This window comes from Cheilinus undulatus, linkage group 6 (genome assembly GCF_018320785.1).
Source record: "Cheilinus undulatus linkage group 6, ASM1832078v1, whole genome shotgun sequence".
NCBI lineage: Eukaryota > Metazoa > Chordata > Actinopteri > Labriformes > Labridae > Cheilinus > Cheilinus undulatus.
In genome coordinates, this window is record NC_054870.1 from 3,088,835 (window position 1) to 3,108,057 (window position 19,223).

A 19,223-nucleotide genomic window follows, 5' to 3' on the forward strand; every position below is an offset into this window, starting at 1 on the left:
TGGGCTGGACTTCCTGAAACAAGGCGTCCTCCTTAATGAAGACAATCAGCTATTCTTTCCTCATGAAAGACGCTCTGAGGACTGGATTTCACTGCCAAGGACAGAGACAAAGACACCAGGCGGTGTGTGAGGGGTGGTGGAGAGAGAGAAAGGCAGAGGGAGGAAGAGGAGAAGCAGAATGTCAAGGCAGGAGGATTTTTGTGTCTCGTGTTCATGCGCCATGACAGCTGATTCATATTCAAATCAAGTCTTTGAATAGTCACTTCACACACTCTTTACAAAGGCTGAATGTAGCTGGGAGTGATGTCATCCATGGAGGTGGTGTTAAGAGAGAAGGAGAGGAGGAATCCAATGAGGACATGAAGAAGAATTAAGGAGGTAAGAGAGGAAATAAAATAAAAAAATAGCATTCTAATCCACAGTGGGGTTGAACATGGTTTAATTTATGCTGATGATGCAATAATTTACACAACCAACATTACAAAAAAGAGGAGCCAGTTCATGTGATGTCTTCACGTCAGCAGCTCATGATGTACAAAGTAAACAGAAAAAGTCCTCAATGTGAGTGGCAGGCTCACAATCAGTACGTTTACATGCACTTAGAATAAAGTCTGTTTATTGAGCTGGTTCTCATAAAACTGGACCTTTAGCACATGTAAACCTAGAGCTGTCAAAAGACAACTTTAAATTCGATTAACTCAGAATTTCTTCAGTTTATCCCATTTTCAAATTTCACAACACGGAATTCAAAACGGTCTGGGGGATTTTTCTATTGTCTAAAGGTCCTTGCACACCAACAGCTCTTTTTTTCATGCAAATAATTCACACAATTTTTTTTAATCGAGCATATAGTAGGTAATTGCTATGGAAGGGGCACTGAAAAAAAGGAAAAATTAGACAATTTTTTTTTTACATGTGAGAAAAGAGTCAGAATTCTGACTTTAAACTAAGAAATCTGACTTTTTTTCTCACAAGTAAAAAAAAAAGGCCTCAAATGTTTTTCCAGTGGCTCTAATCCTCTTCTGTACAATGCAAGCTTTCACAGCAGCTGTGTAATTTTTCAGAGTGAAATTGCAAAGTTTCCCTCCCAACTTACACATCTGGCCAATCAAAACACTTGTTTTAAGCTTTGAGGACAGAGAAGTATAAATGTCTTCCTCTCCAACATCACATGATGTTTGTCTTCTTTTCACATTTGTCTGTAGACAGTGTTTGTGGTTTTAGCCTTACGTAGCCTGGTAAGAGAGGGAGACAGGCAGCCTCACCTCTCCGTGTGAATGTAAATGCACTATGATCACAGCTGGAGCTGTTTCCAAACTTACAGTACTTTAGTCCAATGAAATATTTAACGCCACAGTCTCCTCTCACCTCTGACATACGGCTAACAAACACTTCAGATCAATCAGATCAAGAGTTACTCCTCTACCTGTCTGTAGCACAAACAGGTGCGCTAATTGGTTCGTTGTGAGGGGAGTTAACTCCTCTCATATAAAACCTCTAGAGTTCCTTTAATATTATTAGGAATAATATTTAACATAGAATGAATGAAAAAGTTGGCCATTCCTCCCAGCAAGCTTGGCTAAATGGATAAAACAGTGAAACCGGACGGCTCAGACCTCCTGGATGTGCTTAAAAGTGCCAAACTCACAGACTGGAGCAGAGAGAGGGAGAAACCTCACTTTTTAAGCCTAATACCACAACAGTGACTGTGAGCCAGCATGTGTGGAACTGGATCAGGTCTGGGAAAGTGAACCATGTGCCCTTCAAGTGCTGCTGCTACTCCTGGAGTATCTGACCCTTCTCATTTTTTGCATTGTCTTTCATGTGTAAGGCCTTTAAACTGGGAGTTACTCACTTCTTGTTTGGATACAGATCTGCTATTATACGTATATTGAAGATTATGACATAAACTTAACCCATGGAAAAAGGATCTTGTTATGGATTGAAAAGGAAATACAGGACCTGTAAAAAGACAAATGTTTGATAACAATGTGCAGATGACATTTGACTTGTTCACTGAGCTGTCTGTGAGTTTAAAGGTGAAATGAGACATTAAGGAGCAGTGGTGGACTAGTTTTGCTTCACTGTGGCTGCAGGGAGACTCTGACATGGAGGAACTAAAGTGTGCTTAAAGGGACACTTTACTGCGATTAAGACTGACAGCCCTAATGCAGACTTGTTAGTCTGAAATCACACTGCAGCAAATAACTCAGACTTGGACTGATACACCTCGATAATGTAGTTGGAGGTCAGTTTATTGTTGCATGTTTTCACCTGAACTGGACCCAAACTGGACTCTGAGCATGCTCCAAGTCAACCAGAAGTCCTTTAATTCCTATGGGAATCACTGTGATATCTGACATGCCTGCGAAACTTCTCCCCTTTTTACTATGATATTTTGATACAAAATAGGCTATGAGTTTGTTAAAATAAAATAAATAAAAACTTTTTGATGGATTTCAGAAAGACGGTATGACAGTGTGCTAACATATCTTAAAAAACAAGCTGCTTACTAGCAAACAGGACTTTTTCTTTGATTCAGTTTATAATGCTGTATGACTCAAAAAAAAGTTTTTGATCTGATTCCACCAGATTGTGATTCTGGGTCATGTTATTCAAATATGGTTCTACAGTCAGGGTTGGAAGGACCCAACTGGATCTACTTAAATTACTGTAATTTAGTAGCCTTTTTGTGAACTTTTACTTTTTTGGTTGCATTTTAAATTCAGTAATTTTACTTTTACTTATATATGTGTGAGGGGAATTGCATTACTTCTTTAAATTTCAAAAGCATCAATTACTGAGTAATTTTTCTGTGTTTTGGGGGATTGAGGAGAGGCCAGGGGCACATATTTTTGTTGGAAAAGTCTAAAAAAGTGTATTTTGCATAATATGTGACCTTTAACCGAAGTGACTGTGCTTTTACTTTAGAAAATCAGTCTTGTACTTTTCCCACCTCTGCTAACAGTTGTGTTTTTCTCAACTTGATGTGAAATACAGCCAGATTAATCAGTTTGATGTGTGATACAGCACAATTTATCAGTCAATATGGAGTGCTGTCAAATTGCCTTTGCAGTTTGAAATATATTTTTACATTTAAGTGGATTAGCATGGCATGATTAGATCAAAACAGGTTTGTTTTTAACCTTCCAACCAAACATTTGAATAGTTAAATGAGTTAGCTTAGCTGAGCTCATTCAGCTGTTCCTATGACCTTTATTATTTAATATTTTACCAAACATACTACGTCAGTGGCAGGCCAACTACTTCACTTATTTCTTAACATGCAATGTTTTTGTCTCTGTAATTCTCAAACATGTTCCTCCCCCCGTGGCTTCATGAAGTTTCCATCAGTTTCCCATCTGTGAAAACGTGCACTTCCTTGTGTCAGACACTAGGATGCATCATCCATATATTTATGGATAAGCAGACATCGGTCTCATACAGAAGCAAGGAGTCAAAGCGCAGCAAAGCAGAGGTTGCAGTTTTGAATGTCTTGAGATGTCTGTATAATCACGAGGTTCCGCGTGCATTTCATTGACATCAAAAGCAAAGTTTAGTTTATATATGAAGAGTGCAGATCTGTAAATTTAGCCCATATTCACTGTTAAACAACCAGTTTATCATCGGCTAACTTGTTAGCAAGGCCACCAGGAAGATGGTCCAAACTGACTTGTCCAAAGAGGGCATAAACCAAATCTACTGTAGCAGAGGTGGACATGCTTATAAATCCACTGTCCTCCAGTGCTTCTGTGCTAGGTTGTACATAGTAGTTCAATCGAGCTGTAACTGTAGCTTCACTGTGCATGTAAACGTACTGAGTGAGAAACAAAAATGCGTCTTGATGTCGCGTCTTTGCAGTTGGCTGTCTCTTTTCGGTCATGTTTAGTCATTTTAAAGGTCAGGTTTGAAGTGAGGTGATATGTCATGTTCTTTATGGTTCAGTGTTTGTGGTTTTGTCTTTTTCATCGCTGCTTTGTAACAGAAGTTATATTTTATAATTCTAACTAATTGTGGTCGTCTTTTCTGAGTTTGCTGTGGTTCCTGCTTGGACATCTACTTATGTTCCAGTTCTTTTTTTGCAGTTGTGTCTTTGTAGTCCTTTCTTAAAGCCCAGTTCAGACCAAAGAGTGACATGACTAGACAGTTTTAGAATGACACTAGTGGCAATCACAGATGTCTGGATTGAGCTGCTGCAGCATGAATCACACCGTCTGATGATGCCACTTACGATCCAGCTTGGTAAGTCACAGACAGCTGGTTTTAGAGCATTGCAAGACATGCCAGATAGACCGTTTCATTTATCCACTGCATGGGATATGTTTCACATTCAGCTGAGAAACCTCCCATACAAAGCGTTGATCACCCTACAATGGTAATCACCTGGTGGATTTTTGTGATAAATCACTCTCATGCACCTGTATTTGATCTAAATTTTATACATTATCATGGCAACAAAGACACACGAAAAACAGTGAATGTGCAGTACTTTACTGAGACAGATTTACTGAGCAGTAACTTAAGAAATAAATCACTTTAAATTGAGTGACTTTGACAGTCCCTTCTGTGAAAGTAATGCATTGTCTCCTCAATGGACTGATGGCTGGACGAACAGACTGACAGATATAAGATACTTTATTAATCCCAAGGAAAATTGAAGATTTTAATTCTATTTGCAGCGATGTGAACTGGTCAGCTTTAAAAATGTTGCAGAGCGGCCCACCACAAGTTGTTTCATCACAGATCTTTGGTCTGAACTGGACTTAAGTGTGCTGTATTTGCATTTGGAAACCACCATTTTTGTTCAGTCCTTGTGGTTAGTTTGCTTTCCTCTGTAACTGGTGAAAATTATAGTAGGAAGTTCTTTATAGTCTCTATGTGGTTGTTCTACTATAAAAAGTGGGGGTTGAGTGTATTTTTATGAACATGTCTTTGTCTCTTTTTGTCTTTTTGTAAGTCGGTTTGTGATTGTTTTAACTGTTTTTGCCATCCTCTCTTCAGTCTTTCTGTTATGTTTTCATGCTTATCAGCTTCCTTCATGGTCATTTTAAGTCTCTCGTAATGTTATGGATCTTTTTACTAAGTATTGTCAGTGACTCCTTGTGGGATCTTTGTATCATTTCAGTCGTTTTTCAAGTCTTAGTGTGTTTCTGAGTCTTAATGAGGTAGTTTTGTGTCTCTTCACAGACACACTGTGTGTCTTAGTTTTAAAGTCGATTACCTGGTAGTTATGACAACACAAAGCTCCACAACAGACCGCTATGATAACGGATGCTGAATCACCCAACCTGAGGCTCAGGTTCAAACTGTCAGTCAATCAGAAAGCTTCTCATGGTCCAGCAGAGGAAGACCTTGGCATTCATATTAGATGTTTATGTCTGCAGGTGGGCGGAGTCAGCAATAGGGTGGTCAGAGAAACCTTGGATCCCGGTTGGCTCGGCGAGAGCGGAAACGAATCTCAGACAGTTTAGAGTTGATGCCAGAACCGATGACTCCTCTCTTTGCAAGAGGAAACCGAGCCAAGATGGCGTCTGAAACCAAAGAGAGGCAGAGTGTCACAGGAAGTCAAGTGGAGCAAAAAGATTGGTGGATCAAACTGTTTAAACCTACTGAAGATGGCGTTGATCTTGTGTGGGTCGAGTGCGCTGCGTTGTGGGTGGAAGGCTGGCCGACGACTCCGTCCTCCTCGCAGGTTACTGTTCATCAGAGTGTTCATATCAAACACACCCATCAACAGCGTTCGTGCCATTGCTGTTGGAGACTGGGCCTGATTGGCCGCCTGCCATGAGCGGACATCACAGAGAACACCGGAGCCAGGATACACCTCCACCTGACTCACCTGGACAGAACAGGTAACCGTTTCATAATGAACCTTGAACAATCAATTCCCCAACTGTCAACAGAGCTGTAAACAAAGTAAAGTGTAAACAATGTTAACTGGGAGAAATAAAAGTTTTCACGCTGTTGAAGAGCTTTTAATGATACCAACAACATTGGGCCTCATTCTCAAATGTCTTTTTCTTTAACTTTTCATGGGATTCATGTCAAGTTATTAAACTGCTGAGTTGTTCACACCTCTGTCCTTAAATTGATGAATGCCTGGTGCTGAAAAATGTAAGTACCCGCACAATTTTCCTAACCAGCATAGAAAAAATGCCCCTTTTACACCCCTATAAAAGCATGAAACTGCAGGGTAGTGTGCAAACACAGAAGGTACACAAGAGTGAGAGAAGAAGTAAAATATCAGTAAAGTCGAAATAAAAAAAGTTTACACCATTACAATGACGGTGTTTATACTTTGCCAAGGTCATTTTCACACCTTCAGGAACCCTAAAGGGGCTCTCTCTCCATGATTCTGGCCCAAAACATGACTCCGCCCCCTCCTTGCTAACGTTACAGCCTTGTTGGGACATGACAGCCATCCACCAACCGTCCACTACTCCTCCATCTGGACCATCCAGGGTTGCAAGACTCTCATCAGTAAACGAGACTGTTTGAAAATGAGTCTCCATGTATTTCTGGGCCCACTGCAACTATTCCTGCTTGTGTGCTTTGGTTAGGGGTGACTTCTTATGACACTAAAATCCAATTTGCATAATACTTTGGGGCGCGGTGTAGTGCTGCTCCAAATGACACCGAAAGAGAAAGATTTAGAAATATTTTTTCTAACAGTAGTGGATATTAAATTTATGCCACAAAGACATGTATTGGATGATATCACAGTTTCAGACTGGGCTTCCATCAGATATTATAAGCATCGTGCTGTTAATAAGAAAATTAGGCATTAAAAAAACGTGTAAACAATTGTTAAATCAAGCATTGGTATGATTTAATTTAAATCAGAGTATGATTTCATTTAAAATGTACATTCACTCTAAAACCTGACGCTCTAAATTGAAGAGCACATTTCATCTTAAGAGCAGTTGGTGAATGAGGCCCATTCTGTGTAAACCGGTTCAAACCTGTCCTCACCTGTCCATTAGCATGTCCGCTAGTGCACTGGCTCTCAGAGCAGCTCCTCCTCAGCTCCTCCATGTCAGTTTGACTACAGAGCGGCGCTTCCTCGGCCATATGGCTCCCCAGACCCAGGTCTGCTCCTCCTGACATCTCGTCCTGGTCAGAGCCCAGCGGGCCCCAGGACTCTGACATGTCTCCACTCAGTTCATCCTGGAGCTGTTGGACGTAGACCTGTGGGCTGAAGTCTCCATCCTGATTGGTAGTTGGGGGTTGGTGATGAGAGTATGGAGCGTAACTGTTGTTCCTGCCTGTTGCTGTGGACATGGAGTTCTGACCATTGGCCTGGCCCAGCGTTTGCCACATTGTGGACAGGAGCCCAGGGATTTCTTGGAAATACAGGGATGGTAAAAAAACAAGCTTTTAACTGCTTGATCAGAATTGACCCAGAACACACATAACATTCTTTTTTAAATAAAGTGGCCAGTGTGTTTAGGTTTTGTCTCAGATTGGTCACCTGTGGACAGGAGAGGTTTTAGTGATCTGGAGGCCCCAGGCAAAGACCACTCTTCCACATTTAGCAATAAACAATCATAGCAAGTCAACGAAATATTTAAACATCTTCTGTCAGGTTACAAAGCCAGAGAACTGCAGGACATACTGTCGCAGATGTTAAAAATACATGCAGACCAGTAGTCGCTCATCACCTCATAGAAGAACATCATAACTCAGATTTTCATATTATTTCTTAGTAAAAATTATTGACGAAATAGTTATTTTTCTTCCAAAAATCACTAGTTTTTTATTGCATGCCATTTTCCTGCACATTTATCCCCTAATTATTGTTTCAGTATGTATATAGGCATCTATTTAACTATAATTATAAATGGATTTAACAGCATGTTTAAAAGTCAGACATGTGCAATAACTCATCTTTTCTAACCAAGCACCTTGTTAAAAATGCAGTATATTATAGAGAAATGTGCAATTGGACATAGTGCAATATGAATTGGTGCAATACAAGGATATGTGCAACATGAATCATTGCAGCACAGGGCTATGTGCAATATGGATCAGTGCAATATAGGGATATGTGCAATATGAACTGGTGCAATATAGGGGTAGGTCCAGTTGGACTCAGTGCAATACGAGGGTATGTGCAATACAGACAAAGTCTGGCTCGTCTGATGTGTTACTGTTGTCTGTTTGTACTAACATGATCCTGTTGTCACAGTTTTTGTCCTTGTTCGCGGCTGTGTCCTATCTGTAAATAGTATGTGTATATGTTTTATTTCTTATATCAACCTGCCAGGGGGTCTGCAGATGGAAATTAGCCTTAGGCTACAATCTGGCATATTTACATTTTTTTATAAAATGTTCATTAATATGTATTGTTCCCCCTTAAATAAATAAATAAATAAATAAATAATTAAATAAATAAATAAATAAATAGAGTAATGTGGAGACATGGGGAGCTTTTGTGGGGCTTGGACCTTGTTGATGGGGACATGGGGTCCTCCCCACAGACATTTTTGGATGATTAAAATCTTTTATGATACTCTTACATTCACTCTTGGCCCCTTATTATCATTCAAAATAAACTCTTTAATCATCTAAATTAATTTTAGGGGTAATTCTTATTTTTGATGCACACCCATGGTAAGATGAATAAATGAATAAATATTTTAAATGATGTGGAGCTTGACTCACCGTGGACGAGCATGTTCTTCAGCCTCTGGTTCTCTGCTGACAGCTCAGCCTTTTCTCTTTCCAGCTCTCGAACTCGTGACCGGAGGAAGTGAAGCTCAGGGTTATGTGTAGGGTTGAGGACAGGCACATCTGACACACATGACTCCACCTTCACCACCTACAGGAGGGCAGATCATAGTGTGAGTTGGTATCTGAAGGCCCAAAACGGATATGAATCCCTGTTATGTCCAGTAATAGAATCCTACCATGGTTGTAAATAAGGCTGTCAACTCTACTCTAAACTGAGGATGGGTGGTATGGCAAAAATAATGTTCTTTGAGCCATACCAAGTTTATTCCTCTTGTCTTTCTTAGTCTTTTTTGGAATCCAAGGTTCCTATTCCTAGGGACGATGTGGCTCATACTTCAAAGACAGTGCACAACAATGCATCGTCATCATCTGCAGAGGGCACATTGCTGTAATTACATGTGCTAAGAATCCTCATTTGAAAAACAAAACCATTTTGTAGCCTTTATGGAGGATAGAAAGACTCAAATGTTAAAATTATCATTTATAATATTAGCAAAATTAGGTATGTCCAATCATTAATTCAGTCATTTTTTTAAAATATCATGGCTCATAATTTACATTTCAGTCTTTCCACATCTGTCTCTCGGTAAAATAAAATGCCGATATTAATGATCAGCTAAATGCCATATATCGGCTTAAACGATCAGTCCGGCCGATAATTGATCTACCTCTACTTAGTGAAGCCTACATGAAATTAATGTCTTACAGTAGCTGTAAGCTTACACACAAGTCATACATTTAACCATTAGTGGAGATGGCTCTGCTTTAAAGAAGCTCCCTAGGTTAGTCTAGCAGCATGCTCTGACTTTCACACAGTGCACTGTAAGTCTAACCTGGCATGCCAGATGGATTTGTTTCACACATCCATCTGGTAAACCATTCATAGACAGCGTTTGGGAAAGGGCAGAGCCTTTGAAAAAAAACTCGGAGGGTGACTGGATGAATGTTCTGTCCGTCACATCTTTACGAGCCAATCAGAGCAACAAAACACGTGACGTAGCCGCTACCGAAGACTAAACTCCATAGAGAACTGTATAACATGAACCATGGCGACTGTAGACATGTCAGTACACGACTTTTGTCATTTTTGAAAAGAAAACAACTCGCTGCTGTTCTCTGTTCTTCTTTTAACAAAGACATGTCCTTAAGTTCTGATAAAACTGGCGCTTTAGCAGCATCCATGCTAATGTCTTCCACCATAATTGCACCGGTCTCTTGTTGCTGCTTGTTTATGTCACGACTCTGCCTTGCCTGAAAGTACTGCCCCTCATCGCTGATTGGTCCTGTCACTTTCTAAGCGGGCCCAAACTGTTCAGATGGGAGCTTTGCAAGACTACTAGAAGTCCATAGTGCATGAATCTGAATATGAGGGTGCCACAAGATTTATGCTTTAAGGAGGAGGTTGGGGTGGAGGAGTTTAAGCTTGCCAGAGGCAGCAACATGATGCACCAGCATTCATGCAAGCAGGGGTTAGTGAGAAGTAGGTCATGTTTAAACGCACCAGTGTGTTGACAGAAGGAGCTGTGATTGGCTGTGGGAGCTGTGAGGTGATAGGGATAGGCTGGCTGTCAGCTGATCACGGCTGGGTGTATATCTATCCTGTCCTAAAGGCATTAAGACTAAGCTTTATTGGGATCAGGCCCACCCCTCCCTATACGCAGACTACACACAGCGCCACATCACCTGGGGGGCCTCACTTCTCTCTCTCTGCACATCAGGCTAGTGTTTATGAGACAGATATGATAAAGGTAATGTATGTAAAACGCTGACCACACATAAACTTTACCTTTGTATTCAACTGGTTAGTGCTAGTTTTATGTTGAGGGAAAGACTCCAATAAAACAGATAGCTAATAAAGGCAAGGCAAGTTTATCTATATAGCACCTTTCAGACACAAGGTAATTCAAAGTGCTTTACAAGGGAACAATACCTGGGCAAAACAATTTAAAGAGAAAATTACAAAGTCCTGTGATCAGAAGGTCACAATGCATTAACAAAGCAGACATATGTGTCCAACAGAGTTTTTTATAAGCACTAACATACACTTAAATAGGCTATGTGTAGTTATGCAGATGTTCACATGGATGCACCCAAGGGTTTACGAATAAATGTGTGCAAATGTAAACATGTATTTACATGTGTGCAAGAAATGGTGTTGAAATAGTGTTAGAATGATGTTGGGATTAATGTTATAATGAAAATAATTAACCCACAGCAATGACCATATTTTTAAATTAAAGACACAGATGGAAATTAAAAATATTATCTCTATTATTGCAACAAAGAATCTAATAACTAAAATGCAGAGTTGGAGGGACTTATGGTGCCTCCCTTTGACTGGGGCTGTCCCTGGTTGGGATCCTCATTTCCTGGTATATTATAAGATTAGGAGTACTCCAATGGGCAGTGAATACATTTTAATAAAGAATGATGCACAAGGTTTTCAGTTTTAGGTACAGTAGCCTATATATAAGAGCTGCACTACACAGTAAAAAGTCATATTGTAATTAATATGAGGGATACAGAGTGGTTCTGAGCTAGCTGGAGTCAAATAACATTTTCTTAGAGTCAAACTGTTGTTTCACGGCATGTTTTTGTTTCAAATCCAGTGTAAAGAGACAGTTAAGCAAACATCTGTGTTATACTGTTGGAGCTTTTGCTTAATTTTCACTGTACAGATAGTGACACAGTTAGCACACACAGTTCAGAAAGGGTGACCTGGGATGGAATTATAACCCCAGCACAGCCCTAAAGGGGAGAAAACCCTGCAGATGAGAACATGAGTAATTTTCATACTACTGTAGATTTATGTGCACTGGATTCAGATGGCTGAGGATGTAAGGGAAACCAACCTAATGACGTCACTGCCCTCCTATAGTTAAACATTTATAAAAAGCTGTAATATGATAGGAAACACATACACGGGCCTCTACCAGATATGTAAATGTTAACGTCTCAAACACAGCGGCACTCTGTACATGAAGGCGTCTTACCGTCGGCCCGGTACCGCCGCTGTGTGTCCGCTGCTGGACGTTACTGTCCGGACTCTCCGTCATTAGTGGACACGAACCGGAGACACTAACGGGATTATGAGGGCCCTTTGTGGTACCGTGCTGTGGCCGCCAGCTGCCTCTCACAGCAGAACATAAAGAAGAAAAAAACAAGTTTATTAAAATTCATGAATACATCAACTTCCGGTGCCATTCTGCGCGTCATCTCCGCGTGACATCGTTGTAGTTTAGGGAAGAACGTTCTAATGGTCGTTTGCGTACAGAGGGACTACATTTCCCAGCGTGCACAGCGGTTTGCAGTTTGTAAACATTCACATGGAGTTTGAAGGGCGAACAGACAGATGATCGGTGAGTGTGCTGGTTTAACTGCACTTTACTGACCTTTTCTGTCATTAAGCGGACTTCACTGGACTATAGTGGACTCTAACGACCTTCACAGAACTAACGGGCTAGTTCTGCTGGGTTTCATTCATGAATTTGTTTGAAAGATACCGGAGAAAGGGTCAGTTAGCAATTCTGGATAGGTAAAATCTGATAAGTACAGGTATTCACAGTTGCAATGACATATTTCTTTTAGGCTTTCTCCCTTTTCTCTCTAATATCTAGTTTTTAAACTTTATTCATAATTCATTCATATTCATTCATCGAAAGGTGAACATGACGAGCTAAGAACTCAAAAATCTGAGATAAAAAGTCAAACTTATAAGTTTAAAAGGTAAAAACATGACATTTAAAGTCAAAATAATGTTTTTAAAAGGCAAAATATGAGATGGAATACTGAAACCTTGAATTTTGATAGTCAATAACTGAGATAAAATTCAAAATCATGATTTTTAACAGTCAAAATATGAGGTAAACATTGAAATCATGAGTTTCAAATGTCAAAATGTGAAATAAAATAAAAAATCATGAGTTTTTAATGTAAAAAAATGTAGGTAAAAGTTCAAGTTAGGAGTTGAAAAAGGTCAGCACGTAAGATAAAAGTCAAAATCATGATTTTAAAAGGTAAAAACCTGAGATAAAATTAAAAACCATGAGTTTTAAAGGTAAAAAATGAGATAAAAGCCAAAATCAGGATTTTAAAAGGTCAAAATAGGATTTAAAATGTAAAATAATACATCTAAAAGGTTAAAATATGAAATTAAAGGTCAAACCATAAGTTTTAGTCATAACTGTGAGATGCAAAATTGAAAATATAGAGAAACGCAAATTTCTTCCCCACGTTCCTGACTTTTTATCAAATTATTTTTGCTATTTACCTTTTCTATTTTTTATGTCTCAACAAGGATATTAAAAATCATCAAGGTTAAGTTCACATGATTATCCTGGAGGAAATCTGCAGACCTCATACTGGTGGACCAGTTATAAAAAAATATCATATGATCTGGTGGGCCGGGTATAACTGCACCACGGGCCGGATTTGGCCCCCAGGCCTTGAGTTTGACACATCTGACTTAGCATGTATAAACTTACACTGGTTTAGCTTTAAAAACATTAACATCCTCATGGTGAGGAATATGAAAGTGGAAAAAGTTTGGACACCCCTGCAGTAGATAGAATGAAAACACTCCTCGGCAGGCATTTCACACCAAATCACAGCAGCCATGGATCGCTCCAGTAAATAATTCACCAACTACTTTGGCAAATTTCTACAAATATCTGTAGAATGAAACACAGCAATCAAAACCATATCCCTTTTACTCAGAAAGATTTCATTTCACCAAAACAAAACACAGTTATCCATGCTTCTGTCTGAAGGAGCTTAATTAAGACTGATGTGATCGACTCAGAGCACTACAATCACTAGTGTTCATGTATGGCAGAGGCGGACTAAGGATGTGTTTGGGACAGGGGCAATCCTAATGAAAGGGCGCCTGCTGTTCACTGAACACAAAAGTTGTAGTATATTTATAGTGAAATAGAAGCCCAGGTTAGAATTAAATGTTTGTATCATGCGATTGGACTATTAACACTGTAATAAAACAAATAAGGTTTTACTTATTGATCCATTTATTTCACAACGTTGCAGCACCACCGCCAGTTGTCGGACAGTGCTGAAGGATAGAGCAGAGTGGTACAACACAACGAAGAAGAATAATGTGACAAAGGCGGAACTTTCCTCAGTTTTCTGAGGAAGTGTCTATGAATATGGAGTGAGTTAGAAAATGCAAACATAGCAATGATGTTGGCTCACCTGGGCTCAACCGTCAGCTGGGCAGAGAGCGGACTGTGTATGGGCCGAATGGAGCAGCTTCAAAGCAGCGCCATTTTCGGCGACCTCTGGTGAAATAGTTTTTCATTGTCCACTCCAACATAACCTATTACTACAGATCTGCAGGCTCACAGGCAGCAGGTTCAGGGCCGCCCAGTCAAGACCGTAGAACTAGGACCCGTGTTTCTCAAATCAGCGCCTCCCAGCGAACATGAATGAGCGTTGCAATGTGTGAGCTGTCTGACTCCACCCTTGACTCCGCCCCTCTCAGGAAATGGACACCAGTTCCCCAAGAACACTGACTGACATCATTACATGCAATATGCAAAATGGTTACTCTGAAGATGCAATATCTTGTGAAATTCAGCCGGGGCAATAAGATCACTAATAACCATGTGAATTTTAATTCATTTTTAAATTTATTTATTAATAGTGTTGTTGGGGTTTTCCGTCCTTCTCTTCTGTATGCAACTGTGTTTTTGTTTTGTTTCTTTTTTTAACACTGTAGACTGCACTGAATGCAAGATTTTTAAAAACGTGTTTTAGCTCTATTTCTCTGCTTATAGCTCTCTTTATCACTCTTTCTTGTAAGTCCTCTTTGTTTTTAAGAGTAGCACAGCAAATTTGGTTTGTTTCATGTGTCTTGTCTAGTGTTTGTGCGCTACAACCTGGGGCCAGGTGTTCCCGTGGAGATGCAGGAGGAGGCAAGTGTTGCCCAGCTAAAGGAGGTGGTGGGCAGTCAGCAGGGGGTACCACCGGAGCATCTCAGGGTGCTTTTTGCCGGGAGATCCTTGAGAAGCAACGCTAAGCTGCAGGTCAGACATATAAAGATGTAAAAGTGGAAAGAGAAGATAGGATGGAGATCTCTCATCTTCTCTAATCTCCTCCTCTTCTCCTCTCTGTCCTGTTTCAGGATTGTGACCTCCCAGAGCAGAGTACCATCCATGTAGTCCTGCCCCCATCAGGTTCTCCCTCCTCCCAGCTGGGCCTCTTGCAGGAGCGACTGGCTCGAAATGGGGAGGAGGAACTAGACAGTTTGACCAGGCTGGACCTCAGCTCCTCACGCCTTCCTTCCACCTCCTCTGGCCTGGCGGTGGTCTTAGAGTCTGGGAGTGAGGGAGGGGAAGGTGTCAGAGATGTAGAGGGGGCAGGAGAGGGGGCCCAGGCTGCTTGTTCGAAAGGTCAGTAAAGGTGTAAACAGTTCTCCCATACTCTATCAGTGCTAGTCCACATGACTGTATGTCTTTGTGTTTCCAGGCTCACGGGTCTGCAGTATGTTCTTTGTGTACTGTAAGAGCTGCAGGTCAATCCAACCTGGGAAACTGAGAGTACGCTGCAGCTGCTGCAAACAGACCACACTGACACTGAGCAGAGTGAGCCTGATACTCATACTAAACAATACACATGTCACATATTACTTAAACTACTGCCAGTTTATTGGAGGAGGGTGTTCTTTTACCTAAAAATAGACCTTTTGACAGTATTTCCTCCACTACTCCTCGTGTTTTGACCATGACCCTGTATCCTCAAAATGTAGTCAGTCTACCCCTGAGTCAGAGCAGACATGTGTGCAAGCTTTAAGAAATTCCAGACAGAGTTCTTTAGATATTGCATTAACTAGCAAGGAATGAAAGTAAGGCCTAGTGACCTTTGACCTACAACCTTCAAAACCAAATCAATTCATTGTTGGGTCAAAGTGGATATTAAGGCAAAGTCTGAAAAAAGTCCCTCAGAGTGTTATTGAGATATTAAGTGCACAAGAATGATAGCCTACTGATGGACAGTCAGGCATGATAACCCACAATCATAATGCCTCATTACTATCTCTTCTTACTCAGAGAGACTTTCTGCTATCAGACATCCTCAGTAAGGATAAATAAGCATCAGAGGTTTTTGTGTCTGTCTTCAGGGTCCGTCCTGTTGGGATGATGTCCTCATACGAGGTCGTATTCATGGCATCTGTCAAACAGAAGACTGTCATGGCAACATTGCGGTAAGGGGGCAGGGGCTGCTTATTATGGTGATCACAGTTGGAGTGATAATTCTATCAGCTATTTCTAAATGGTTTAAGTTAACATACTTTTTAGCTGTAGTCACATTTTAGTTTATTTTTTGGCAATGTATTTTTATTGATTTTTTTCTTTTATAAACAAGATACAAAGAGAACATGAAAAGTGCAGATATAATAATCTCAAAGTCAAAATTAAACAACACAAAATGAAGAAAAAAGGTGACAAAAAGGGAAAATTAAACCATAAACAAATGAATAAAATTAAAAGTAACTTAAAATACTTGTTCAAAGACTAATATGAGCACACAGCAATACCATTATTAAGTATCAAGAGGCTTACAAAGATTCTCCACACAGGAAATAAAAAGCTTCCAAACAGCACCAAACTTTCCAGTGGTCCCCGATAGTGTATATCTTATCTTTTCTATTTTGAGAAAATACATAACCTCACAAATCCACCTGCTAAAAGGGGGAGGATGGTCACTCTTCCAGTTTGAAAGAATGAGACGTCTTGCCAGAAGGGATGAGGAAGCCGTACTGCTTAACTGTGCTTTTGGCAGGGCCAGATCTTTTGATAGCACACCAAAAAGACCGATAAAAGGTCATGGTTCAATAGTTTGACCTGTGGTCTCTGAATATGCAGAAAAAATTAAAGGGACACTTCAACATTTTGGCAAATTCGCCCATTGCCATAATTCCTATAGTCTTAGTAATAGGTTTGTTTCCTTTAGTTGTTGGTGCACGATGTTTTTAGATCTGGGGGGACCGATATGCCAGCTGCACAGCTAACGCTATGGAAGCAGATGGAATTTTTTGCTTTCCCTCATCAAACTCATCAAATACAAAACCCAACAACTCCAAAACGCTCTTGTGGACAAGTTGTGACCTGCAAATTCACCACGCTATGTGGTGAAATGAAATGAAAATGTTAAGTTTGAAATTCCTCATTCCTGTTGAAAATGGTAAAACGTGGAGAGCTCACTGAAAACGAAAGAGTCCGCATTAAAGCACTTCATGATGCTGGATGGTCTTTGAGACAAATATGACAGGTGGTCTAATAAATTTGTTAAGCACTGTATATATATCTATTAAGTGTCACTGACCCATAGAAGCAGAAAAATCTACATGAAAGGACAAAACAGAGACAAATCAAGTTCATCCTACTCCTGAAGTTCAGAACAATTGCTTCACACGTGTTTATTATGTTTTATGGCACCTAACTCGTTTCTACTCGCACAGCCAGGTGTGATTCTGTAACTACAGCGAAACTCCTCAGCAGGGGCGGAGCCAGATGTTTTAAACATCCAGGGCTGACCCCAACAAAGAAAGGTGCAGGGGGGCTGTTCCCCAGATATCTTATGCTTATCTGGCAAACACATTTATAAACAGAAATTTAGATTTAAAATACCAACAAGTTTACACATTATTTAGGCAAAAAAGGAAGCAGTCCAATGTGAAAAAAAATAGTTGTTTACATCAGTTTCTTCTTAATCCAGTTGTGCAAAAAAAAAAGACATTATTGTTCTAAAATCACGATACATCAAGCCTCTAATAATGTCTGGTGTTTATGTTTTATGTTACACTATAAAGGTAGGGTAGGAATTTGGTGTAAAGGTTTACAATTGCAACTTCATTTTTAAAGAAAGAACACTTAAGGCAGATAGGGGGTTACAAATAGGGCTGCAGTAATTGATTCTTTTTGTAATCGAGTACTCTATCGATTCTTCTGGTGAGTAATTGAGTACTCTAATAAGAAACATTGCATTTTTTATTCAGTCACTTGCTTTTTCAAGAGAAGTTGTACTAGACAAATGAGAAAAGAAGCTTGGCCCCTTAAATGAACTACTTCTATATTAAAAATTGGTATTAACAGGTTCTCTAAAGAAAATATATATTTTACAAAGTGCAATGAAGTTTTGATGACAGTTTAAATTTCCTAAAGTTACAAGCAAAGAAAGTTAGATAATGACATTAGATTATGCCATATTTAGGGATTTAGGGAATCCTCTCCCAGGAAATTTTTGGTGATGGCACTTTATTTCTTCTGTTGCAGTTTATTTCTATTCTCCAATTTGTCATGGTGCACTGATATCAGGGTATTATTTTCATTTGCAATATTGATAATTAAATAATTTCAAAGTAAATAATGCCTTGACTCAAAGTTAAGGCCAAAATATAAAGGACTTTTTAATTTACTAATGCTGGACTGAAATATTTTTGAGTTTTTGTTGACTAGAACTAGATAACAGTTACAAATGTGACCAAAACTAAAAGTCATTTTAATCTAATGACTTAAATTAAATTCTAAATAGCATTAAAAAATGAACTGTGTGTCACTTCCTGTGTGTTTGTGTTCAGGAGTTCTACATGAAGTGTGCGGCCCATCCGACCTCCGATGACGATGTCTCTGTAGCCCTGGACCTCATCATGACCAACAGCAGAGACGTCCCCTGTATCGCCTGCACAGACATCATGTAAAAGACACAAACGCACACTTTGGAATCCTTTCTGTTCATCTCTAACTTACCTGCTGTCATGAAGAGGAAATCTAACAGGAGATAACTCTCTTTCTCTCTGTCATTCCTTGTCCACTCTGTCTCTACCTCAATGTCTCAGGGACGCGGTTGTAGTCTTCCAGTGTTTGGAGCGTCATGTGATCTGTCTTGACTGCTTCCGCCTTTACTGTCAGACACGACTAAACGAGCGCCAGTTTGTGTATCATCCTGTGATTGGCTACTCACTTCCATGTGCTGGTGAGTGAGTGTTGTGAGTGTACCTTTAAGAACATGTGGTCATGTGGGTCTGAAGTCCCTGTGGTGAGGTTTGAACCACTCCTACCCTTTGGGTAAATTTGCAAAGCAGATGGATTGGCCAGATTTCATGTCTGTCATCAGGCAAATCCATCTTGCAAAGCTCCAATCTGAAACAACTGGGCCAGGTCTGAGAACAGACCTGACCAATCAGCGTCATTTGAGGAGAAATAGGCGGTAGCTACGGTCATGGCTTCTGCTAGTGTAGTGTTTAACTCTGGTGTAGCTATATCATCACGTATGTTTCAGCAGAACAAGATCAAAGAACAGCACTGAAACTTTTTCATAATGGAAAAGATGTTCTTGCTCTTCTTCTGACCTGATTCAATGTGAGTTTGTGATAGTTATGGTGGTAGTTGTACTGTGAGCTGGTATATACAATGGCTGCAGCCGGTGTAGCTGTTACCTTGGATGTACCACTCCACTGCTGATAAATTACAGCAGCA

At 40.0% G+C, this 19,223-nt stretch overlaps 2 protein-coding genes across 5 annotated transcripts in view; one reads left to right on the forward strand and one right to left on the reverse strand.

Annotated features, from left to right (window-relative positions):
• On the reverse strand, positions 1 to 11,867 carry LOC121511049. Of its 2 annotated transcripts, XR_005992018.1 has the most exons (6): positions 11,727 to 11,867; positions 8,665 to 8,821; positions 6,973 to 7,343; positions 5,611 to 5,839; positions 5,222 to 5,531; positions 1 to 91 (listed from the first exon to the last, which is right to left on the reverse strand). XR_005992018.1 is itself a non-coding variant. In XM_041789550.1 (5 exons), exons 1-5 carry the CDS (start codon positions 11,787 to 11,789, stop codon positions 5,410 to 5,412), a joined length of 942 nt encoding a protein of 313 aa, XP_041645484.1. In that variant the 5' UTR covers positions 11,790 to 11,867; the 3' UTR covers positions 429 to 5,409. The 2 variants fall into 2 exon arrangements, 1 of the variants encoding a protein (XP_041645484.1); XM_041789550.1 differs by lacking the exon at positions 1 to 91 and having other exon boundaries at positions 429 to 5,531.
• The window catches only part of prkn (parkin RBR E3 ubiquitin protein ligase), a 27,781-nt gene continuing 8,895 nt past the window's right edge, over positions 338 to 19,223 (forward strand). Inside the window, exons 1-7 of one of the 3 annotated variants that reach the window (XM_041789548.1) lie at positions 338 to 378; positions 14,608 to 14,771; positions 14,870 to 15,137; positions 15,214 to 15,329; positions 15,866 to 15,949; positions 18,326 to 18,441; positions 18,584 to 18,720. In XM_041789548.1, coding sequence (XP_041645482.1) covers positions 14,649 to 14,771; positions 14,870 to 15,137; positions 15,214 to 15,329; positions 15,866 to 15,949; positions 18,326 to 18,441; positions 18,584 to 18,720 — 844 coding nt within the window. In that variant the 5' untranslated portion in view covers positions 338 to 378; positions 14,608 to 14,648. The other 2 variants (XM_041789547.1, XM_041789546.1) reach the window with 2 other exon arrangements.

Coding starts and splice junctions, on each gene's coding strand:
- LOC121511049 (XM_041789550.1), bottom strand. CDS start 11,789: ATGACGGAGAGTCCGGACAGTAACGTCCAGCAGCGGACACACAGCGGC. Junction 7,344..8,664: donor GAAGAACATGCTCGTCCACG/GTGAGTCAAGCT, acceptor TGTATTTCCAAG/AAATCCCTGGGCTCCTGTCC. Junction 5,840..6,972: donor GCGGACATGCTAATGGACAG/GTGAGGACAGGT, acceptor TGTTCTGTCCAG/GTGAGTCAGGTGGAGGTGTA.